This window comes from Petromyzon marinus, chromosome 60, assembly GCF_048934315.1.
Source record: "Petromyzon marinus isolate PM22_M1 ecotype Great Lakes invasive population chromosome 60, UKy_Petmar_22M1.pri1.0, whole genome shotgun sequence".
NCBI classification, from domain to species: domain Eukaryota; kingdom Metazoa; phylum Chordata; class Hyperoartia; order Petromyzontiformes; family Petromyzontidae; genus Petromyzon; species Petromyzon marinus.
The window spans coordinates 369,776-395,605 of record NC_133726.1 but is presented as its reverse complement, the minus strand read 5'-3'; the positions used below and the strand labels follow the sequence as shown (position 1 = coordinate 395,605).

The window sequence follows — 25,830 nt, the reverse complement described above, 5'->3', positions numbered from 1 at the left end:
TGAGGTAACGGTTGGGCCAATTAAGCCAGAGGATCAGCAACGGCGGTGATTGTCTGTGGCTGTTGTCAAGGGCGAGGAGGCGTCGAGATGTCTGGAGAAAGGCAGGTGTTTGAGGACGCGAAGCGTGCGGAGGCACGCGGGCCAATTAATTAGCGATAATGAGAATAGGGATAAATTGGGGGAGGCACACAGAGAGCGGGGAGTTGGAGTTGCGAGCTGGACGAGGAAGACGCTGTGTGCGAAGTCGCTGAGTGCGAAGCAAGTGAAGTGATAGTGGGGAGACAAAGGTGGTGAGCGAGACGAGCAGAGCACGGCGAGCGAGCCGTGGTGACCAGGATACTGTGGAGTGTGGAGGACGTGTTGAATGTTGTAAATAAAGCGGTGTTCGAAGAAAGACAGAAGTTGTCCGCGTAAAGTGGAACACTACACTTGTAACAATAAAAACCTCTACACACATGCGTCAAGAACACCGTGACCACATGCTCAGTACCGACCACTGAGCAAGCTGGTTATTTCTGCCATACATCTTAAAAAGCAATTCAATGAATATTGTCTCTCAAATTAAAAAAAAACACGTTCAATGTTCTGCTTAAAGCAATTGCATGCAGAGCCTTGATCCTCCAGTGGAGGTAAATCATCGCCAGTTACGAGTGCGCATATCACTGAAACACGGATAGTGCAGCTGCCATGTGCATCCAAGCAAAGTAACTCAACCCCCTCGGACAGCGTACAAAGTTAAAGCCAGATTCTCACCACCACCGATGTAACTTGTTCCCACTACGGGACTTTGTGGCAGCCATTAATTTAAATTATTTATTACGGTCAGAGGGCAGAATACGTCTCTAAACGAAGTGTGCTTCTCACAAGACGTGAATATGCTTAATGTTTGAACCAATGGCTTTCATCGTGATGATTCAGAAAATAAAAACTCCAAAAAAACAAGTCGAAACTTGACAGTGCCCTTACACTTCATGCTAAACATGTGCAAATAACACGTGCTTAAAAAAGAACACGTGCGTGAAAAATAACACGTGCTTAAAAAAAAACAACCGCTTCTCCATGACAAATTACTCTCGCCGACGGCGCCACCAACCCCGGCAAAGTCCACGGCGGGGCCCTCCGCGTCGCCGCCCTAGCGGCTCGCGGCGCCGGCGGCGACCCACGCGACGGGGCGCCGGCGCCGCACCAAGCGCATCGCCCCCTCCAGGTCGGCGTTCTCCTCGGGGCCCGCCAGGCCGGCCGACGCCAACGAGCCGTGCTGCTTCCTCACCACCCGCAGCAGCGCCGTCGCCAGCCTGTGCGAGGGCGCCGTCTGGCACGAGGGCAGCGCGGCCGCGGCCGCCGCCTGGGCCCGGAGCCTCTCCGCGTTGTCCTTGCGCCAGGCTTCCAGGGCGCCCCTCCTCCTCCTCCTTGTGGTGGCGCCGTAACCGCGCCGCCACCAAGCGCCGCTCCAGCCGGTCCATCGGCACACACCGGCGACGAAGACGACGCTGACGACGGCTCACAACCCCCTGCGCGAGGGCGCCGTCTGGCCCGTCCGAGGGCAGCACGGCCGCGGCCGCGGCCGCGTGCGCCCGGAGCCGCTCCGCGTTGTCCCGGAGCCGGGCTGCCAGGGTGCGCCGACGCTCCTCCTCCTCGTTGTGCCGGCGGCGCGGTTGGGACGCCACCGTGCAGCGCTCCGGCACCAGGCACCGGCGACGAAGACGACGCTGACGGATGGGTCACAACCCAGAGGTGGTGGCCATTAAAATGGGGCGCCGGGTTGCGGGCGCCCACGAAGGCCGGCACGGCGCAGCACGACGTGCCGCGCCGCGCGGTGCCACGCGGTGGTCGAGTTGTGGAGCTTCGGTACCCTGCACCACGATGGGGTGGCCGGCGTCCCTCACGCTGCTGCTGCTGCAGATTCCCTCGCAGGGTCCGTCCGCCATGGCCTCGTGAGCAGCGAGCTGCGTTCGTCCTCCTGCTGCTGCCGCTCTCCCTCCTCTCTATCCGCTCTCCCTCCTCTCTCTCCGCACTCCCCCCTCCCCTCTCTCTCCCCCCTCCCCTCTCTCTCCCCCCTCCCCTCTCTCTCCCCCCTCCCCTCTCTCTCCCCCCTCCCCTCTCTCTCCCCCTTCCCCTCTTCTCCTCACTCTATCCCTGCCTCGCTCAAATCACTCCCCCCTCTCTCACCACTCGCTCTCCCCTATCTCTCTTAACCCTCTCCCCCCTCTTTCTTAACTCTTCCCTCTCTCAACTCACCCGCTCCATCTCCCAACACTCTCTTATCTCTCCCCTCTCTCTAAACTCTCTCTCTCTAAACTCTCTCTAATCTCTCTCCAATCTCTCTCTAATCCCTCTCTCTCTCTAAACTCTCTAATCTCTCTCTCTAATCTTTCTCTCTCTAATCTCTCTCTAAACTCTCGCTCTAATCTCTCTCTAATCCCTCTCTAACCTCTCTCTAAACTATTTCTCTCCCCTCCCTCTCTCTAAACTCTCTCTAAACTATCCCTCAACTCTCTCTAAACTCTCTCTCTAAACTCTCTCTCTCATCTCTCTCTCTAATCTCTCTCTCTAAACTCTCTCTCTAATATCTCTCTAATCTCTCTCTCTAAACTCTCTCTCATCTCTCTCTCTAATCTCTCTCTCTAATCTCTCTCTCTAATATCTCTCTAATCTCTCTCTAAACTCTATAATATCTATCTAATCTCTCTCTAAACTATCTCCCATCTCTCTCTCTAAACTCTCTCTAATTTAATCTTTGGTTTTTTCGGTAAAGTCACGTAGAAATAGGAAAAAATGAAAATTACATAATATACGACGTTTCGATTGCAACACAAGCAATCATCATCAGGTAGAGGAAACACATAACCGCAGATATATATACAGACCTTAAGTAGAGGGAATTAACACAGAGATACCAGGGGATACAGAGAGACGGAGCGTCACACTATATAAAAACAGGGTTTAGCAAAATTTGGAAACTGTATAAAGCAACACAGACGGCTCGTTAAAACACAATTAACGCATGGTCTTGTTGAATACGCTATTTCAAAGATTGTTAAATTGTGAGTTAAGTGTGAAATTTAAGATAGTGATAGAATACATACCGTAGAGAGACCTATGGGGGGAGACACGCACACAGTTAAGAGGTGAAGCAACTCTGTGCCTAGGCTTTAAATAGCTAGAGATGGGGGGGCTGGGAATCAGAGACAATGGTACACAAATTAGCATGATACAAGTTGCCATGCGTACAGAGAGGGCACCGTAGCGCACACTTAGAGGCACCCAGGTACAAAACTATAGGTAGAGACAACACAGCGACATCAACCCAATTCAAGACACAAAGGCAGATACACCAGCAGGGAACACAAAGACACAGATTTCATACCTCCCCGAAGAGGTGGTTCAAACTCGATTTGGTGCTTTCGTGACTGCAGGAATTAATCTTTGTTTTTTTCGGTAAAGTCACGTAGAAATAAGAAAAAATAAAATTAGATAATATACGACGTTTCGATTGCAACACAAGCAATCATCATCAGGCAGAGGAAACACATAACCGCTGATATATATACAGACCTTAAGTAGAGGGAATTAACACAGATATAACCGACCGTCTGTGTTGCTTTATACAGTTTCCAAATTTTGCTAAACCCTGTTTGATTTAGTGTGATGCTCCTTCTCTCTGTATCCCCTGGTATATCTGTGTTAATTCCCTCTACTTAAGGTCTGTATATATCTGCGGTTGTGTTTCCTCTGCCTGATGATGATTGCTTGTGTTGCAATCGAAACGTCGTATATTATGTAATTTTATTTTTTCTTATTTCTACGTGACTTTACCGAAAAAAACAAAGATTAATTCCTGCAGTCACGAAAGCACCAAATCGAGTTTTTTCTCTCTAATCTCTCTCTAATATCTCTCTAATCTCTCTCTCTCTAAACTCTCTCTAATCTCTCTCTCTCTAAACTCTTTCTCTAAACTCTCTCTCTAATCTCTCTAAATTATCTCTCTAAACTCTCTCTCTAAACCCTCTCTCTACTCTCTCTACACACTCTCTAAACTATAATCTCTATTATCTCTCTATTATCTCTCTATTATCTCTCTCTAAACTCTCTCTAAACTCTCTCTCTCATCTCTCTCTCTCATCTCTCTCTCATCTCTCTCTCATCTCTCTCTCAACTCTCTCATCTCTCTCTCATCTCTCTCTCAACTCTCTCAACTCTCTCTCAACTCTCTCTCTCAACTCTCTCTCTCAACTCTCTCTCTAAACTCTCTCTCTCTAAACTCTCTCTCTCTAAACTCTCTCTAAACTCTCTCTCTCTAAACTCTCTCTCTCTAAACTCTCTCTCTCTCTAAACTCTCTCTCTCTCTAAACTCTCTCTCTCTAAACTCTCTCTCTCTAAACTCTCTCTCTCTCTAAACTCTCTCTCTCTAAACTCTCTCTCTCTAAACTCTCTCTCTCTAAACTCTCTCTCTCTAATCTCTCTCTCTCTAAACTCTCTCTCATCTCTCTCTAAACTCTCCCCGGCCACGACGCGCGCGCGACTCCGCCTACTGCGACGCGTCACTTCCGGTAATGGCCGCGCCCGTGCCCTTGCCGGCACCGGCCCCCTGTGCGTTCCACCCCTGATCCCCTCCACTCCCCCCGGGACCCCCGGGACCCCCCAGGACCCCCCCCCCCGAGACCCCCTCGACTCCCCCCGGGACCCCTTGGGTCGCCATGGCCCCCGGGGCCCCCTGGACGCGGCTGCGGGCCCTGCGACTCCTCTCCTGCCGTGTCCCAGGTGGGGACCGTGGCCCAGACGCCCTCGCTGATGCCCTTGCGTTGTGGGGGGGTAGGGGGGTAACTAACCCCTTGGGGGTCCCCTTCAGCGCGTAACACTAACCATGACCCCCTAAACCCCCCTCATATTAACCCTTATCCCTCACCGGGGCCCTTGTGGAGATATTTAAACCCTATCCGTATAACCCTCAACCCCCTGTCCCCTAATCCCCGATCGCTTAACCCCAACTCCCACCCAGTCCCAAAGCCCCTAAAACTCGTACTTTAACCCTAGAACCCGGACCCCTAAACCTTCACCTCCTCGCCTAACCTTAACCCCTTTCCCCAAACCTAACACGAGCCCCCCCCCCAAACCCTAACACATCCTTAACCCTGAGTGTTGAGAGAGGTGAGCGGGGCTTGGGGAGGACCCGTCACGGCGAGAAGGGAGCGTGGCGGACGACCGATGGTCGAGGCTTAAGAACGGAATGGCAGCAGCCACAGGGATGGGGAACGCGTCCAAGAGGATTTACCAGGCGGGTGCGATGCTGAAATCCGTCCATGTGTGGAGCAGGCGGCCACTGATGTGGGTGGATCGTTTCCAGGGCAGGGATCGTGAGAGGCGGCGGCGGCGGCTTGGGTAGGAGACCTTCATCCAGCAGTGGATTGAACACGGCCAATGATGTTCGGAATTCCGAGTAAGGCGCTGGGTAGACTCCAGCTCGTTTAGAATGCAGCTGCTCGACTCTTTAAGCGAGCACCTGCTCGGCTACCAGTCAAGTCCCGAGTGGACTACGAGACGCTGCTGCTGACCTACAAGGAAATCTGTGTGGGTTCGCCCTGCAATATCTACAGGAACCGATTCCGTGTTTACTCTCCAACGAGCTCGCTGAGCTCTATCGGATCACCGCCTTCTAAGGACTCCGAGGTCAAGGCTCATTTTCTGGGGTGATCGGCTTTTGCCAATGCAGCTCCCAAGCCTTGGAACAATTTTCTTTTGCAAATAAGACAATCGGAGTCGTTATATATATTTAAGCCTGTCTTGAAAACTAACCTCTGTGAACTGGCCTTTTACCCCCTGCGTAGTTCTGGCCGTCTACCCTGTGCAGGTTCTATTTTATTTCCCGGCTTTCCATACACGGGGCCCATTGGTGGGATCTACGGATGAAATGCGCCACTTTACAAATAGTAACGTATTGTTATCATGACCGTGACGCCGATGTTCATTTCCGAGTGGCGGACTCGTGGCGTTGTGTCCGGGTGGTGCGTGCCGTGGGCTGCAGCCTCTTGCGTGCACACCCGGGGCCCCGTGGCCGCCTACGCTGAGCTGGTGGAGCGCGGGGAGCTGAGGGCCGACGAGCAGCAGCGGGCGGTGGTGGGCCGGCTACAGGGCCTGCACGACGCACTGAGGGGGTACAGTCCCCCACAGCCGGGGATGTTGGCACAGGTAGCGGGGGTGGGGTGGGGTGGGGGGCGGTCCTCAGGGCCGCGTAGCGTCGGCGCAGGTGTCACACAGGTGTCGGTGTGACACCTGTGATGACGTCACACAGGTGTCACACAGGTGTCGGTGTGACACCTGTGATGACGTCACACAGGTGTCACACAGGTGTCGGTGTGACACCTGTGATGACGTCACACAGGTGTCACACAGGTGTCGGTGTGACACCTGTGATGACGTCACACAGGTGTCACACAGGTGTCGGTGTGACACCTGTGATGACGTCACACAGGTGTCACACAGGTGTCGGTGTCACATGTGATGACATCACACAGGTGTCACACAGGTGTCACACAGGTGTCGGTGTGACACCTGTGATGACGTCACACAGGTGTCACAGGTGTCGTGATACAGCTTCACACAGGTGTCACACATGTGATGACATCACACAGGTGTCACACAGGTGTCGGTGTGACACCTGTGATGACGTCACACAGGTGTCACACAGGTGTCGGTGTGACACCTGTGATGACGTCACACAGGTGTCACACAGGTGTCGGTGTCACGTGATGACATCACACAGGTGTCACACAGATGTCGGTGTGACACCTGTGATGACATCACACAGGTGTCGTCGTGATACAGCTTCACACAGGTGTCACACGTGATGACATCACACAGGTGTCACACAGGTGTCGGTGTGACACCCGTGATGACGTCACACAGGTGTCACAGGTGTCGTCGTGATACAGCTTCACACAGGTGTCACACATGTGATGACATCACACAGGTGTCACACAGGTGTCAGTGTGACACAGCATCACATAGGTGTGCACACACACGTGTGTCTCGCACTGCGCACTTACTCACTATCCCTAACAAGTTGTGTGGGTGTGATTGTGTTTGTCTTTGGGGGTTTGTCTCAGCTGATGTCGGCTCCAACTCCGCCCGTGAAAGGGATTTACATTCACGGTGACGTCGGTGGGTTCCCCCTCGCACCACACCGGGCTGTTTCGTACTGCACCACACCGCACAGCACCACACCGTAAGCTGGGTTCCCTATTGTATGAAGGCAAAAGAACACCCTTTTTCCACTGCACAATTGAGCCATGCTGGGGCCGTGCCGAGCGTGATTGCGATGCGTGTGCTGTGTGCTGCGCGGTGCCAGGCACGGGCAAGACGATGCTCATGGACCTCTTCTTCTCACACGTAGAGGTGGAGAGGAAGTGCCGCGTCCACTTCCACTCGTTCATGCTCGACATCCACAGCCGTGAGCTCCCCGCGCGCCCACGCGCTCCCCATGCACCTCCATCCCCACTCGCCCGCACGCTCCCCGGGCCCCCCCCCCTCCACTCGCCCGCATGTGTGTAGGTGCAGAGTAAGTATATGAAAGGGCAATCACGATGTACAGCGATGCGGGCCCTGTCGGAGTTGTGGGCAGTCGAGGGCAGGGCAGCAAACACTATTTGTGTTGTGTACTTCTTTACCCGTGTCTCCCCCCGCGTCCCTGTGCCCTCCCCCCGGGTCTCCCCATGCCCCCTACCCCCCCCACCCCCATTGCAGGGATTCACCGGCTGAAGCGGACTCTGCCAGCGCGGCGCGTGGGCCGCATGGCGACTGCGTACGACCCCATTGCGCCCGTGGCGGCGCTCATCAGCCAAGACACCCACCTGCTGTGCTTCGACGAGTTTCAGGTGCCCCTCCTCCTCCTCCTCCTCCTCGAGCCTTCATTGCTCCTCCTTGCAGCGTCTCCACGCTCCTCCTCACGTGTTCTCCTGGCTCCTCCATACCTCTGCAAGCTACTCCTTGCTTTTTCACACTCGCACAGACCACCCGTAAGCTCACAGAGACCCACGACTCGCACAGAAAGATGCAGTCTCACCCAGAGACCCGAGGACTCGCACAGAGACCTGCAGGCTCACCCAGAGGCCCACGGACTCGCACAGAGACCCGTAGACTCACACAGAGACCCAGGGACTCGCACAGAGGCCAATGGACTCGCAGAGAACCACGGACTCACACAGACCCGTAGCCTCGCACAGACTCACGGACTCGCACAGAGACCCACGGACTTACGTGGCTGCCACTGTGCTGCAGGTGACCGACATTGCGGATGCCATGATCCTGAAGCAGCTGTTTGAGAACCTGTTCCGCCTCGGCGTGGTGATGGTGGCCACCTCCAACCGCCCGCCCGACGGTAGCGCACACCCCACCGGCACCGGCCGTGAGCGCACGAGCACTCTGCTACAACTACCACCGGCACCACCACCACCACCACCATCATCCCCACCACCAATGTGTTTGGAACGCAGCCATCATCGTTCCGCTGCTGCACACTCGCAGCAGCAGCAGCGTTCAATCTACGCTGACATTTAAAGTCTCCCACCCCTCTGTTAACAGCCCCACCTGTCTCCTGAAGAACCCAACCTCTATCTTGAAGGCCCCACCTCTCTTCTGAAGGCCCCACCTCTCTTTTGAAGGCCCGCCTCTGTCTTGAAGGCCCCCACCTCTATCCTGAAGGCCCCCACCTCTCTCTTGATGGGCCCACCTCTCTCCTGAAGGCCCCAACCTCTCACCTGAAGGCCCCGACCTCTATCTTGAAGGCCCCACCTCTCTTCTGAAGGCCCCACCTCTCTCTTGATGGGCCCACCTCTCTCTTGAAGGCCCCCACCTCTCTCCTGAAGGCCCCCACCTCTCTCTTGATGGGCCCCCACCTCTCTCCTGATGGCCCCCACCTCTCTCCTGATGGCCCCCACTTCTCTCCTGATGGCCCCCACCTCTCTCCTGAAGGCCCCCACCTCTCTCCTGAAGGCCCCCACCTCTCTCCTGATGGCCCCCACCTCTCTCCTGAAGGCCCCCACCTCTCTCCTGAAGGCCCCCACCTCTCTCCTGAAGGCCCCCACCTCTCTCCTGAAGGCCCCCACCTCTCTCGGCTACGCGCCACAGGGTTACAGTTGCTTGTGTCCGTGAAACATCGTGTGTGCTGTTATACATGTTGGTAATTAGTATGATCGTGTGTGCTGTTATACATGTTGGTAATTAGTATGATCGTGTGTGCTGTTATACATGTTGGTAATTAGTATGATCGTGTGTGTGCTGCTATACATGTTGGTAATTAGTATGATCGTGTGTGTTCTTATACATGTTGGTAATTAGTATGATCGTGTGTGCTCTTATACATGTTGGTAATTAGTATGATCGTGTGTGCTGTTATACATGTTGGTAATTAGTATGATCGTGTGTGTGCTGTTATACATGTTGGTAATTAGTATGATCGTGTGTGCTCTTATACATGTTGGTAATTAGTATGATCGTGTGTGTGCTGTTATACATGTTGGTAATTAGTATGATCGTGTGTGCTGTTATACATGTTGGTAATTAGTATGATCGTGTGTGCTGTTATACATGTTGGTAATTAGTATGATCGTGTGTGCTCTTATACATGTTGGTAATTAGTATGATCGTGTGTGCTGTTATACATGTTGGTAATTAGTATGATCGTGTGTGCTCTTATACATGTTGGTAATTAGTATGATCGTGTGTGCTGTTATACATGTTGGTAATTAGTATGATTGTGTGTGCTGTTATACATGTTGGTAATTAGTATGATCGTGTGTGCTCTTATACATGTTGGTAATTAGTATGATCGTGTGTGTGCTGTTATACATGTTGGTAATTATATGATCGTGTGTGCTCTTATACATGTTGGTAATTAGTATGATCGTGTGTGCTCTTATACATGTTGGTAATTAGTATGATCGTGTGTGCTCTTATACATGTTGGTAATTAGTATGATCGTGTGTGCTGTTATACATGTTGGTAATTAGTATGATAAAAGCATTCATCTGTTTGACACAACAATCTCATCTCTAATCTGCAAGCCTGAATTTCAGTTTCCTAACAACTCATAGGTCTATAGACGTGGCAGTAGACGGTGGCTAGGCTGGTATCTTCACCGGTCGCTCTGGCATTCCGCAAGATCTCTGCATCGAACAAAGATGGTCACTGCATCGCGTGCTTTCAGATGAGCTTCAACGGCCGTCTGTAACTCTCTTCCCTTCAGATATTAGGAAGCCACTGGAGCTATGCACTTTAAATTATCTATATTGAAAACAATTTTTTTAGAACTGCTTTTCGTGTTTAGTTTGTTGTCCTTCCCCCGCACCTCCGATTAGCACAGTTGGCTACGTACGATGCTGAATAATTATACATACATACTTTACCAACTCGTCTCCCACTCACAATGGGAGCCACTTCCTTTGCAGATGACAGCGCCCTCCGTGGCATCGTACTCAATAACAACCTCTGTGCGCATTCAGCGATGACCATGACCACGTAGGGCTGACCAATCCACAGCTCCTCCTGAATCGTCTTAAGCTTTGATATTCTTATGAACAGATAAACCACGACTCAGCTTGGTCCAGCAGTCTCTTCTGAGCTTGCCGTGGAACGGCTTTATCACTCATCTGGCTATGGAGAAGTCTGGTTTTATTCTCTGTGCCAAGGCCTCTCTCACTCCGAGCACTTATCACTGCTGCTACGCGCAGTACAGATTCGGCAACAGCTGGAATCATCCTGCTGCTGCTGGGTGCTCTCAGAACTGGGGTGGAGCACCCGGTTCCCACCTCACTCAACCACCGGATAGAGGTCAGGGTAAATCAACGGTCAGGTCGACGGATGATCCAGCACTCGCTGATTTACTCGGTAGTGGGGATAGCGGTGGTGGTGGGGAGGGCAGTGGTGGTGGTGGGGAGAGTGGTGATGGTGGTGGGGAGAGCGGTGGTGGTGGTGGGGAGAGCGGCGGTGGTAGTGGTGGTGGGGAGAGCGGTGGTGGTGGGTGTAGGGAGAGCAGTGGCGGTGGTAGGGAGAGTGGTGATGGTGGTGGGGAGGGCAGCGGTGGTGGTGGTGGTGGGGAGAGCGGTGGTGGTGATTGTAGGGAGAGCAGTGGCGGTGGTATGGAGAGTGGTGATGGTGGTGGGGAGGGCAGCGGTGGTGGTGGTGGTGGGGAGAGCGGTGGTGCGGGAGAGAGCGGTGGTGGTGGTGGTGGGGAGAGTGGTGGTGGTGATGGTAGGGAGAGCGGTGGTGGGGGAGAGAGCGGTGGTGGTGGGGGTCTACTGGCCCGGAGTGGTTGCTCGAGTTGGCTCCGTGTGTTTGTCCCAGATCTGTACAAGCACGGCCTGCAGAGGGTCAACTTCCTCCCCTTCATCGGCGTCCTCAAGGTGAGGGGCAGCGCCGGCCTCCTGCGTGCCGACAGATTCTGATGCGGTCAACTCCAGAGGGTGAAGCCTCCGCAGGGTGGACTCGGTCAACTCCGGAGGGTGACTCGGTGATCTCTGTGACACGGTCTGTGTGTGTGTGTGCAGGCTCAATGTTTGTGCTGGGGAGCAGTGGCACAGCGGTTAGTGCACTGCTGTCCGGTACCGGTGACCCGTGTTTGAATTCCCGCTCACGATTAACGCCGGTGATGAGCAAATTAACCTGTCACTGGGCCTCCCTTAGTTTGAATCGGCCTTAAATGAATACCCGGTACTGTGTGCGTGTGTGTGTGTCTATAAACATCGCCATAGGCGGCCGGGTGTGGCCCTTGCCACACCGCCCCTCGTACGCCGTGCCCGGCCTTCAGAGGTGCTCCACGGGGGATGTCTGTACGCGCGCGTGTGTGTGTGTGTGTGAGCAGGCTCGCTGCGAGTGCATACGGCTGGACTCGGGCATCGACTACCGCCAGCACGGGCAGCCTGCCACCGGGAAGCTCTACTTCCTGTGAGGGCTCCGGCCGCGGCACACCGCACGGCACGGCGTGCGGTGTGTTCCACGTTTATACAAGCTTGCCAAATAAACGCGTCCGGCAGTTCGCCGGTATTGGGTTGGAAGGGAGCCCGACTCTGCGGCGACTCCGCGCCGAGCGTCGGCTCCGGTCACCACCCGGGTGCTGACCGAGTCTCTCGCCACGCGCAGGACGGGCGACGCGGACACGGACGAGCGGCTGGACTCGCTGTTCGACGAGCTCACCTACTCGCAGAACGACAGTGAGCGTCGCCCCCCATGCAATCCCGCCTGCGCCACTGCGATGCACGGCCGTGCCGTGTCGCACCGCGCCGTGCCGCGCCGTGCCGTGTCGCACCACGCCGTGCCGCGCTGTGCCGCGCCGTGCCGCGCCGTGCCATGCCGCGTTCTATGCTATTCCACGCCCACCGTGCTGTGCCGTGGCTTTTGTGCCATGCTGCGTGTACGGCGCTGTCCTCTGTCGTGCCACATGTACCGTGCTGTGCTACTCTGTCATGCTGTGTGTACCGTCCTGTGCTGTGTTACTCTGCCATGCTGTGTGTACCGTCCTGTGCTGTGTTACTCTGCCATGCTGTGTGTACCGTCCTGTGCTGTGTTACTCTGTCATGCTGTGTGTACCGTCCTGTGCTGTGTTACTCTGCCATGCTGTGTGTACCGTCCTGTGCTGTGTTACTCTGCCATGCTGTGTGTACCGTCCTGTGCTGTGTTACTCTGCCATGCTGTGTGTACCGTCCTGTGCTGTGTTACTCTGCCATGCTGTGTGTACCGTCCTGTGCTACTCTGCCATGCTGTGTGTACCGTCCTGTGTTACTCTGCCATGCTGTGTGTACCGTCCTGTGTTACTCTGCCATGCTGTGTGTACCGTCCTGTGCTACTCTGCCATGCTGTGTGTACCGTCCTGTGCTACTCTGCCATGCTGTGTGTACCGTCCTGTGCTACTCTGCCATGCTGTGTGTACCGTCCTGTGCTACTCTGCCATGCTGTGTGTACCGTCCTGTGTTACTCTGCCATGCTGTGTGTACCGTCCTGTGTTACTCTGCCATGCTGTGTGTACCGTCCTGTGCCCCGATCGCCGTGGCTGCCGCACGTCCACGCTGGTGTGCGCCTCGTGCCGTGCCCTCTGCTGTCGTGCTGGGATTATGCCGGAGTGTCTTGTGCCGTGCGCCATGATTGACATTGCTATTTCACCGTGGTCTGTGTCCGTGATGTCACCATGCTGTCACCATGGTTTCGCCGTGACGTGCCGCGCGCAGTCGCGCGTCCGCGTCTCCTCCGCGTGGGCGGCAGGGAGCTGCGCTTGAGACGCGCTTGTGGTGACGTTGCCGACTGCACCTTCTCCGAGCTGTGCGACCGGGTGAGTGAGCGGTGAGTGCACAGTTAGTGAGCGGTGAGTGCCCCGTGATTGATTGACCGAGTGGTGAGTGGCCCCGTGAGTGAGCGAGCGAGTGGTGAGTGCCCCGTGAGTGAGTGAACAAGCAAGTGGTGAGTGCCCCGTGAGTGAGTGAACAAGCGAGTGGTGAGTGAGTGAGCGAGCGAGCGGTGAGTGAGTGAGCGAGTGAGTGGTGAGTGTCCCGTGAGTGAGTGGTGAGTGTCCCGTGAGTGAGTGAGTGAACAAGCGAGTGGTGAGTGCCCCTTGAGTGAGTGAGTGAACAAGCGAGTGGTGAGTGCCCCGTGAGTGAGCGAGTGGTGAGTGCCCTGTGAGTGAGTGAGTAAGCGAGCGAGTGAGCGGGTGAGTGAGCGAGTGGTGAGTGTCCCGTGAATGAGTGAGTGAGCAAGTGGTGAGTGCCCCGTGAGTGAGTGAACAAGCGAGTGGTGAGTGCCCCGTGAGTGAGCGAGTGGTGAGTGCCCTGGCGTGTGTCCCCGTCTCAGCCCCTGGGAGCGAGCGATTACCTGGAGCTGTGTCGCCACTTCCGCACGGTGTTCGTGCGGCGCGTCCCGCGACTCGCGCTGGCGCAGCGCACGCAGGCGCGTCGCTTCATCACCTTCGTGGACACGCTGTACGACGCCAAGGTCGCTACACCTCCTCGACACCACCACTGCACCTTTACACCACCGCGACAACCTCTACACCACTTGCACAGACGTGTGCTGCACGACGCCACGGTCTCTCCTCCACATCTCCGTTCTGGTCTTCATAGGTGCTCGCTAACTTTTCCCCAACAGTCTTTTAAAGCTATGTGGGAGAGAGCTGTTTGTACGTGTGTGTGTACGTGTACGTGTGTAGGTGCGCGTGGTGATCTCGGCCGAGGTGCCGCTGTCGCTGCTATTTGCGAGTGAGCCGGACGGATCGATGGATCGTGAGCTCATGGATGACCTGGGCATCGCTGAGGTGAGGGGGGTGGTGCACGTGCGTGTGTTTAGAGGTTAGGTCATGTAGCCCGCATGCCCAGCCACCGCATGCCTAAACAGCTTTTGTTCGGCCGGATCGAGGGGGATAAATGGGCTCGGCACGGGCTAGAGAAGAGATGGAGTGATGTGGTACAGGAGGACGTGGAGCTGAGTGGACTTGCCAATGACTGGTACCAGCGGTGTCAAGATCGGCCTCTGTGGAGGAGGCTCGTGAAGGACGCTACTGGGCAGTTGGAGGCAGTCGCCCTCCAACAACAACGGAGGGCGGAGGAGCAACGCTCACAACAATGAGCAGAGTGCCAGGTGGCTGAAGCACAGCAAGTTGGTACAGTAGGGGGCACAGGTGGTGCATCAGCCAGTCATCTCAGTGAGTCGGCCCCTGGCACCTGGGTCTGTCCCGTGACTTCCTGCCAACGGGCGTTTGACACTTCACGTGGCCTTAACGTGCACATAGCCTGGCACAAACGCCGTGGTGACGTCACTGCCACTTAGTGGCGAATGGCAGTTGTTGTTGCTGGATGTTTTCTCGCTAACAGCATTTGCCCCTAAAGTCTGTTAAGGCTATACGCGGGATCTTTGTCTTTGTGTGTGTGAAGCAGTAGTGCAGCAGTAGTGCAGCAGTAGTGCAGCGGTTAGCGCACTGCACTACGGACCCGGCTAACCGGGTTCGATTCCCGCCCACGACCAACACTCGTGACGAATATTTTAAGCGGCCCACGTGTGTATACTTGCGTGTTTGTGCGTACGTGTGTGTGCGTGTTTGCGCGTATGTGTGCGTGTGTGTGCGTGTCTGCGCGTACGTGTGCGTGTCTGCGCGTACGTGTAACTGCCAACACGCGTGCGTTCCCCCTGCCCCCCCTCATAGGCCTCTGCGGCGTCTCTCTCCGTGTTTGGGGGGCAAGAGGAGACATTTGCATTTGCACGAACCACCTCGCGTCTCACGGAGATGCACACCCACGCCTACTGGAGTGGAGCCGCCAACACCACCACCACCACCAGTGCCAACACCACCACCAGTGCCAACACCACTACCCCCACCGCCACCACCAATACAGACAACGCCACCACCACCACCAGTGCCAAAACCACTACCACCACCATTACAGACACCACCACCGCCACTACCAATACAGACACCACCACCACCGCCACCACCAATACAGACACCACCACCGCCACTACCGGTATGGGGCACAGCTGAGACCGGCTCCCAGCTCCCTCTATGTGGGGGGCCATCTCAGCGAAGCCCCCTTTACGGAACCCCTTGGCCAAGCCCCTAGGAGAGCGTCTCAGCATGGAGGGGAAGGTGGAGTGTGGGCGGAGGGCTGGGTGGTGAAGGGCCATGGCGTTGGGGGGGGGGGGGTTTGTGGAACAAGTTTAGATTTGAACCACCGTCCCCTTTGTGGGACCCGCACACGATTCCAATCTTAATGTTTGTGACTTCAGATCTTCTCGAGACGACGGGTTCTTACTTGCCAGAGAGCCGGCCCGCGGAAGGGATCATTGCATAACTACATCCGAGATCCTGTCAAGCGGGGACCTCTGGTCCGTACCGAGGGGGCGGCCAGCGGTCTCCCCCGCCCTGCAGCGCGACGTTCATGCGCGCTGCAGTCAGGCCGCGTTTTTAACTCGGGAGAGTGTAGCCCGTTTTAAGTGATCGAACCGATGTTTTAGTTGTGATTTTCAGATCTGGAATTTCACCAACTTGAGTGAAAAATCTAACTGAATACAATTATCATTGTTATTGTTTCCAGCCAACGGTGAGCGGGCCAAGACCATCAACTCACTACGCTTGAGCAGCCTTTTTAATGACAACTCGGTCTATGTGTGAGTCCACGGGTCTCGATGCAAGTCGATGGATCCCCATGTGAATCTATGTAAGTCATTGCTGACCAGGCTGAGCCCATCAACACACTATGTATCCGCTGTGGCTGTGCGAACTGAAACCCGGACCGGATCCCAGCATCTCAGCGGTGCCGGCTCTGAGTATATCTGAATATTTAAAGATCCCCTACATTTCCATATTCATAAGCTAGCTTCGCTGGAATTGGTAAGGAGGTGAGGCGAGACGATTCCTCAGCAGGGACAAGGGTACGGAAAGAGTTAGTACACGACGTCGTAGCAATGTCATAAGTTTTGTCGGTGATGAAATTTGTCGTAGCTCCGGGCGAATGCGATAAGTTACGAACGTCGTAGGCTTCGTGGGGTTCACGAGGACCGGCCGTGACCCCATCGTAACCAGTAAATACATTTAATAATTAATCACGAAAGTCATTGGTAACAGCCACATTAATAAAGTGGAACCCCTCTTAACGACGGTGATTGGTTCGACGGAACCGGTCGTTAAGCGAGTCTAGGAAATGCACGTTAAAGGTTTAATTCGTTCCGATAGCATCGAAAGTTACCATTTTTCGCCCAAAAAAGTACTTTCTAATATTTAAACAATACGTAAAGATACTAACAACAATATAAACATTCTTTGGTTCTTTTGGTAAAGTAGATAGAAAAAAAAGTGAATAAAAATAAAATAATAAAAATAATATTTTATTTTGATTCAAATTTTTTATTCAGATTTTTCTATCTACGCGACTTTACCGAAAGAACCATAGAATATTAATTAATGCAGTCACGAAAGTTTTAAGTGAAATTTTTACAATATAAACACGTTAAAAGAAACATGGTTAATCAACGCATTCATTCATATTTACCGTACCTACAACAGCCCGTCGTTAATAGGGGAATAGTCGGCAAGCGGACACATTGGGCTCTATCGAGGCCCGTCGGCGATTAGTCGTTAACAGGGGCGGTCGTTAAGCGATTAGTCGTTAACAGGGGCGGTCGTTAAGAGGGGTTCTCCTGTGACAACAACAATTGCAGTGCGCACACGGAGTGATGATGTCACACCGGCCATGCTGCACGGGGGGAAGTGGGGGGGGGGGATCTTCCCTGACAGCCGATTGTCCCTTACGCGAGCGACACGAGTCACGATCTCGCTACGACCCCCCCCCCCGGCCATCTGACTTGAGACGCCCGTCGCGCTAGCCGCCACGTAGCCCACGGGACCTGGCGACGGATCGTGAGGGACCCCTCCTGGCCGTGCCGGGCCGGGGCCCCCCGGGCGCGGCCTGGCCGACGGGCCCGGCACGCTTCTCGCCTCGGTTCCGAAATTTCTTCATGAGGTCGAACATTTCCGAGCTCGGCGTTCGCGCGGAGGCCGTCTGAATGTATTTCAAGTGCACAACTTCGTAAATTATAGCTGTCCGCGCGTCCTCGCAATTAAAACTTATTTACTGGCAGTGCGTTGGCGCCACCCCCCCCCCCCCCCCCGTGGTGTGTGCGGCGTCCCGCGTGGTCCCCAGCCCGTCTCTCCACTCCGCTTCCATGTGCCATCACGAAGGGCCATTTGCCCAAAACGTCGCCGTTTTTGCCACGGTGGGCTACTGAGGAACGCGTTGGGCGATGCCCCCTCCCGTCCTCTCTCTGCCGTGGTTGACCCCCGTGGTTGACCCCGTGGTTGACCTCCGTGGTGGATCCTTGTGGTGGACCGCAGTGGTTGACCGTCGTGGTTGTAATGCTAAAGGACTTCAGCAGTTATAGACCACAGATGATGGTAGTAATGTTAAAATAATTAAGCAGTGGATAGACCACGGGTGATGATGGTGTTAATGCAAAAGTATTTTATTCAGCAGTGGATAGACCACGGGTGGTGGATGGTGAGTGAGCAGTTCCCACTGAGAAACCTGGTCACCCCGACTGCTCCCGTCTCTGTCCACCAGGGGTCACTCGGGGCTCTCTTCCCGTGATCCCGAGACCTCGAAGAGCAAGGGGACCTTCCAAAGGGGCTGGTGGATGGGGGGGGGGGTCATTAAACCCCGGCTGTACCACGCTTCCCAGGGGTTCAAGGGGCTTCAGGGACCTCTAGGGAGCGTCCATGGGCTCCACAGACCTCTGGAGGTTCCAGAATTCTCCAGGTACTTTGACAGCCTCCAGGGTCTAAAGTGGCTCGAATGGGTTTCAGAAACCTCCAGGAACCTGCAGGGATTTCAGAGACCTACAAGAACTCTAAGGTCTGGGATCTCCAGGGACCTCCCGGAATCCCAAGAGGCTCCAGGAACATCCAGGTGCCACCGGGATCTCCAGGAATCCCAAAGGGGCCCCAGGGACCTCCAAGGGCTGCAAGGACCCCAAGGGGCTCCAGGGACATCCAGGAATCCCAAGGGCCTCTAGGAACATCCAGGAATCCCAAGGGGCTCCAGGGACATCCAGGAATCCCAAGGGGCTCCAGAGACATCCAGGAATCCCAAGGGGCTCCAGGGACATCCAGGAATCCCAAGGGGCTCCAGAGACATCCAGGAATCCCAAGGGGCTCCAGGGACATCCAGGAATCCCAAGGGGCTCCAGGGACATCCAGGAATCCCAAGGGGCGCCAGGGACATCCAGGAATCCCAAGGGGCTCCAGAGACATCCAGGAATCCCAAGGGGCTCCAGGGACATCCAGGAATCCCAAGGGGCTCCAGGGACATCCAGGAATCCCAAGGGGCTCCAGGGACATCCAGGAATCCCAAGGGGCTCCAGACACATCTAGGAATCCCAAGGAGCTCCAGAGACATCCAGGAATCCCAAGGGGCTCCAGGGACATCCAGGAATCCCAAGGGGCTCCAGGGACATCCAGGAATCCCAAGGGGCTCCAGGGACATCCAGGAATCCCAAGGGGCTCCAGGGACATCCAGGAATCCCAAGGGGCTCCAGGGGCATCCAGGAATCCCAAGGGGCTCCAGGGACATCCAGGAATCCCAAGGGGCTCCAGGGACATCCAGGATTCCCAAGGGGCTCCAGGGACATCCAGGAATCCCAAGGGGCTCCAGGGACATCCAGGAATCCAAAGGGGCTCCAGGGACATCCAGGAATCCCAAGGGGCTCCAGGGACATCCAGGAATCCCAAGGGGCTCCAGGGACATCCAGGAATCCCAAGGGGCTCCAGGGACATCCAGGAATCCCAAGGGGCTCCAGGGACATCCAGGAATCCCAAGGGGCTCCAGGGACATCCAGGAATCCCAAGGGGCTCCAGGGACATCCAGGAATCCCAAGGGGCTCCAGGGACATCCAGGAATCCAAAGGGGCTCCAGGGACATCCAGGAATCCCAAGGGGCTCCAGGGACATCCAGGAATCCCAAGGGGCTCCAGGGGCATCCAGGAATCCCAAGGGGCTCCAGGGACATCCAGGAATCCCAAGGGGCTCCAGGGACATCCAGGAATCCCAAGGGGCTCCAGGGACATCCAGGAATCCCAAGGGGCTCCAGGGACATCCAGGAATCCAAAGGGGCTCCAGGGACATCCAGGAATCCAAAGGGGCTCCAGGGACATCCAGGAATCCCAAGGGGCTCCAGGGACATCCAGGAATCCCAAGGGGCTCCAGGGACATCCAGGAATCCCAAGGGGCTCCAGGGACATCCAGGAATCCCAAGGGGCTCCAGGGACATCCAGGAATCCCAAGGGGCTCCAGGCACATCCAGGAATCCCAAGGGGCTCCAGGCACATCCAGGAATCCCAAGGGGCTCCAGGGACATCCAGGAATCCCAAGGGGCTCCAGGGACATCCAGGAATCCCAAGGTGCTCCAGGGACATCCAGGAATCCCAAGGGGCTCCAGGGACATCCAGGAATCCCAAGGGGCTCCAGGGAAATCCAGGAATCCCAAGGGGCTCCAGGGACATCCAGGAATCCCAAGGGGCTTCAGGGACATCCAGGAATCCCAAGGGGCTCCAGGGACATCCAGGAATCCCAAGGGGCTCCAGGGACATCCAGGAATCCCAAGGGGCTCCAGGGACATCCAGGAATCCCAAGGGGCTCCAGGGACATCCAGGAATCCCAAGGGGCTCCAGGGACATCCAGGAATCCCAAGGGGCTCCAGGGACATCCAGGAATCCCAAGGGGCTCCAGGGACATCCAGGAATCCCAAGGGGCTCCAGGGACATCCAGGAATCCCAAGGGGCTCCAGGGACATCCAGGAATCCCAAGGGGCTCCAGGGACATCCAGGAATCCCAAGGGGCTCCAGGGACATCCAGGAATCCCAAGGGGCTCCAGGGACATCCAGGAATCCCAAGGGGCTCCAGGGACCTTCGTGGGCTCGAGGGACCGCAGTGGACTCCAGAGACCTCCAGAGGCTCCGTTGCACCTTGACGCGAGGCAGTTGTGAGGCTGTGGAGAGGGGCGGGGCTGTGGGGGAGGGGCGGGGCTGTGGGGGAGGGGCGGGTCCGCCAGTGATTGGCGGAGACGGGGTCCGCCCTTCACGCCGGGGCTGTAAACAAGGGCAGGGACCCCGGGAAGGGGTGGAAGGGTGGGGGCCTGTAAGAGGGAGGGTGGGGGCCTGTAGGAGGGAGGGTGGGGGCCTGGGGGAGGGTGGGGGCCTGGGGGAGGGTGGGGGAAGAGCTGAACCCACCATCACCAACTCCTGGCACCCTATCACTGGGGCGCAAATGTACCGCGGGCACAACGTAGTCCACTGCTCGCTTCAGAGTTCCTAAAGGGAATTAAGTCGCACGCGCGGCTTCATTACACGCGAGGCGATGGGGATTCGACGTTGGGGGGGGGGGGGTCAAAGCTTCAAGGGGTGGTCAGGAGGGTCAAAGGTTTTGAGGCATCAGAGAGTTAAAAATACACAGAGGGAGAGGTCAAGGATGGGACAAGCTCACTCTCACTAGCCACTAGTACTAGCCCTACTAACTATCCATTAGTACTAGCCCTACTAACTAGCCACTAGTACTAGCCCTACTTCTAACTAGCCACTAGTACTAGCCCTAGTAACAAGCCACTAGTACTAGCCCTACTAACTAGCCACTAGTACTAGCCCTACTAACTAGCCACTAGTACTAGCCCTACTAACTAGCCACTAGTACTAGCCCTAGTAACAAGCCACTAGTACTAGCCATAGTAACAAGCCACTAGTACTAGCCCTAGTAACAAGCCACTTGTACTAGCCCTACTAACTAGCCACTAGTACTAGCCCTACTAACTAGCGACTTGTACTACCCCTACTAACTAGCCACTAGTACTAGCCCTAGTAACAAGCCACTAGTACTAGCCCTACTAACTAGCCACTAGTACTAGCCCTACTCCTAACTAGCCACTAGTACTAGCCCTAGTAACAAGCCACTAGTACTAGCCCTACTAACTAGCCACTAGTACTAGCCCTACTCCTAACTATCCACTAGTACTAGCCCTACTAACTAGCCACTAGTACTAGCCCTACTTCTAACTAGCCACTAGTACTAGCCCTAGTAACAAGCCACTAGTACTAGCCCTACTAACTAGCCACTAGTACTAGCCCTACTAATTAGCCACTAGTACTAGCCCTACTAACTAGCCACTAGTACTAGCCCTAGTAACAAGCCACTAGTACTAGCCATAGTAACAAGCCACTAGTACTAGCCCTACTCCTAACTAGCCACTAGTAGTAGCCCTAGTAACAAGCCACTAGTACTAGCCCTACTAATTAGCCACTAGTACTAGCCCTACTTACTAGCCACTAGTACTAGCCCTACTAACTAGCCACTAGTACTAGCCCTAGTAACAAGCCACTAGTACTAGCCCTACTAACTAGCCACTAGTACTAGCCCTACTCCTAACTAGCCACTAGTACTAGCCCTACTAACTAGCCACTAGTACTAGCCCTAGTAACAAGCCACTAGTACTAGCCCTACTAACTAGCCACTAGTACTAGCCCTACTAATTAGCCACTAGTACTAGCCCTACTAATTAGCCACTAATACTAGCCCTACTGACTAGCCACTAGTACTAGCACTAGTAACAAGCCACTAGTATTAGCCCTACTAACTAGCCACTAGTACTAGCCCTAGTAACAAGCCACTTGTACTAGCCCTACTAACTAGCCACTAGTACTAGCCCTACTAACTAGCCACTTGTACTAGCCCTACTAACTAGCCACTAGTACTAGCCCTAGTAACAAGCCACTAGTACTAGCCCTACTAACTAGCCACTAGTACTAGCCCTACTCCTAACTAGCCACTAGTACTAGCCCTACTAACTAGCCACTAGTACTAGCCCTACTAACTAGCCACTAGTACTAGCCCTACTAATTAGCCACTAGTACTAGACCTAGTAACCAGCCACTAGTACTAGCCCTACTAATTAGCCACTAGTACCAGCCCTACTAACTAGCCACTAGTACTAGCCCTACTAACTAGCCACTAGTACTAGCCCTACTAACTAGCCACTAGTACTAGCCCTACTAATTAGCCACTAGTACTAGCCTTACTAACTAGCCACTAGTACTAGCCCTAGTAACAAGCCACTAGTACTAGCCCTACTCCTAACTAGCCACAAGTACTAGCCCCAGTAACAAGCCACTAGTACTAGCCCTACTAATTATCCACTAGTACTAGCCCTACTAATTAGCCACTAATACTAGCCCTACTAACTAGCCACTAGTACTAGCCCTAGTAACAAGCCACTAGTATTAGCCCTAGTAACTAGCCACTAGTACTAGCCCTAGTAACAAGCCACTTGTACTAGCCCTACTAACTAGCCACTAGTACTAGCCCTAGTAACAAGCCACTAGTACTAGCCCTACTCCTAACTAGCCACTAGTACTAGCCCTAGTAACAAGCCACTAGTACTTGCCCTACTCCTAACTAGCCACTAGTACTAGCCCTACTAACTAGCCACCAGTACTCGCCCTACGAACTAGCCACTAGTACTAGCCTTACTAACTAGCCACTAGTACTCGCCCTACTAACTAGCCACTAGTACTAGCCCTACTCATAACTAGTCACTAGTACTAGCCCTACTCCTAACTAGCCACTAGTACTAGCCCTAGTAACAAGCCACTAATACTAGCCCTACTAACTAGCCACTAGTACTAGCCCTACTAACTAGCCACTAGTACTATCCCTAGTAACAAGCCACTAGTACTAGCCCTAGTAACAAGCCACTAGTACTAGCCCTACTAACTAGCCACTAATACTAGCCCTACTAACCAGCCACTAGCACTAGCCCTAGTAACAAGCCACTAGTACTAGCCCTACTAATTATCCACCAGCTCTATTCCCCAGGCTCTTCACGACCACCACTTCACAGACACCGCGATGCACGCCGTGCTGTACCTCTCCTACTCAGTGGACGAGTCCTCAGGCGATGCCTTAATTCTGCCTCCACCTACTAAATACAAGTTGCTATTTTGTTTAAACGCCTAATGAGCCCAGCAGGCCTTCTGCTGGTGAATAATTTCGTGCGACCAGGAGCCATGTCGCGCGACATGGGTCCCCATCGCTGATCGACAGCTCCTGGGACAATTCTCCTCTTCCGGCCTCCACACACCCCACGTGCTCAGAGTTCAAACCCAGTTGCTCATCCCCCGCTCCCCATAACCCCCCCCCCCTCCCCTAAATTTTCGAGCCCGTGAGAAATTCCCGAGAGCTCGCTTCACGCAGTGGGGAAGAGGCCGTCGGGTGCCCGAACCCCCCTGACTTGGTGGGTCGCCTGGGTTCGACTCATCCCGATGCTCCCCGCCTCTCTCTTCCACTTGCCGAGGGAGTCGTCGAGAAGCAGCATCGCAGACTCGTGGCACCACCCTCCTTGGTAGCGAGTGCCGAGACTCGCAGTCAGCCGACAATTGCGATTCCTTCGCGAATCTGTTACACTGCGCGTAAACAATTAAAGGTAATTTTGTAACACTTCCCCATCAGCCGCATGATTTCAGCAGAATTGCTGATGAGACACCGACATTCGAAACCTGTCCTTGCCGATAAACGATCCGGCAGTTCACCAGCAGGCACGGGAGAGGCGCCACAGTCGCCAAGGAGTCGTGAGCCGTGGTCGCGGGTTTCGCTCTTTGACTCGCCCCCAGGAGGGGCTGACGCGACGCGGGGGAGTTGTTTGGCCACGAATCCCATTCGTGAGGTTGTTTCTAACTTCGTGGTGAGTCCATGCGAGTCTTTGTGTCGTTTCTGCGTAATCCCCGTGTCACGCTGTTGTATAGCCATGGGGCTCGGAGTAAACCCCATCGGTTTCTATGCACATCTACGCGTCTCTTTGTGGGTCTATGAGTCGCCTACTTCACGACTCAGAGTTTGTGTGAGTGTATGTGAGTGAGGTCTGTGGCTCTCTGTGTGAGTCATCGGGTCTCTATGTAAAATGAGTCTACAGTGGTACCTTCTACCCAAAGTTACGTGAACACCAAACGAAGTTTTCCCGTAACAAATGAAGGGAAAGGAAATCATCCGTTCCAGAGTATAAGAAATTATATTTTATATGGCATACTATACATTAATGTGGTTGTATAACATAATGTAGACACTACTTAGTACTAAAATGCATATACATACATTAAAATAAATGCATAAATTTAAGTGCCTTGCTGAAAATTCACGTTTAAATTACAAAAAACACGTGAACATTCACGGAGTTCTAGCAAGGGGGTTGTGCACTGAACGAGATCTCCAGGCAGACTGAGGAGCGGCGCTTTGTCTCAGTCGTGAACGGGGAATACACGGTGACCCATCCAGACCCATACACGTTCTAGCAAGCGCGTTGTATCCCAAGCAAGGCGTCGTATCACAAGACGTCGTATCACAAGCAAGACGTAACCCAAGACATCGAATCCCAAGACGTCGTATCACAAGACGTCGTATCACAAGACGTCGTATCACAAGACGTCGAATCACAAAACGTCGAATCCCAAGCAAGACGTATCCCAACCAAGACGTCGTATCCCAAGACGTCGTATCACAAGCAAGACGTATCACAAGCAAGACGTATCCCAAGACGTCGTATCCCAAGACATTTCTCGTCAAAAACACGACGTATACCAAATTCGACGTATTCCAAAGCGGTCGTATACCGAGGTATGACTGTATCTCTAAATCCATGTCTGAGGCTATGGATCTCTATGTGAGGCTATGGGTCTGTGGAAATCCATTGGTTGATATGTAATTCACTATGCGAGGCTGTGTGCATCTAGATAACCCATGGGTCGCCACGTGTCTGTGGGTCAATTTAAAGCCATGGATCTCTAGAGATATGAGTCTGTAGGTCACTATGGGTGTCTGTGTGAGTCTGCGTGTCTCTTAAGACAGGAACACCTCACCGAGTCTCGAGACTCGCTCTCTGGAGGGTCCTGACACACGGAGTTTGCTTGGCCTTGAATCTCGTCGGCGCTGAGAGTTTTGTTCTGGTTCAGAGAAGACACCGGAGAAGGCCCCGCGCCGCTGCTCACGAGAGGAGAGACACCCACAGTTCCGCTACCATCGACGGGTTCGCGAACCCACTTGCTGTGCTGCCACCTCCTGTATATTGCCACCACCACACACACACAGACCAAGGGGCTTTTGAGTTTCACAAAATCTCCGTGTGATCCACCAACCCCGGGCTGGATCGCATGATCACCGCCACCATCACCAAAAACAAGGACACCCCCCACCCCCCTCTAACGCCGGGATAGCCTTCACAGACTGTTGGCGCAAGTGCTGCTAGCGAGCTCCCTAAGAAGACCAACACGGCACGC

General features: G+C 54.4%; 1 protein-coding gene across 1 annotated transcript; it reads left to right on the top strand.

Annotated features, from left to right (window-relative positions):
* Positions 1-1,066: 1,066 nt before the first annotated feature.
* On the top strand, positions 1,067-17,603 carry AFG1L (AFG1 like ATPase; the record flags this gene model as incomplete). Its single annotated transcript, XM_076053218.1, has 13 exons — positions 1,067-1,934; positions 6,023-6,186; positions 7,104-7,158; positions 7,346-7,447; positions 7,741-7,871; positions 8,275-8,374; positions 11,338-11,396; positions 11,855-11,937; positions 12,133-12,203; positions 13,215-13,315; positions 13,831-13,971; positions 14,186-14,290; positions 15,176-17,603. Coding segments are annotated over 13 exons (2,316 nt in total), but the record flags the coding sequence as incomplete, so codon positions are not given.
* Positions 17,604-25,830: the final 8,227 nt, after the last annotated feature.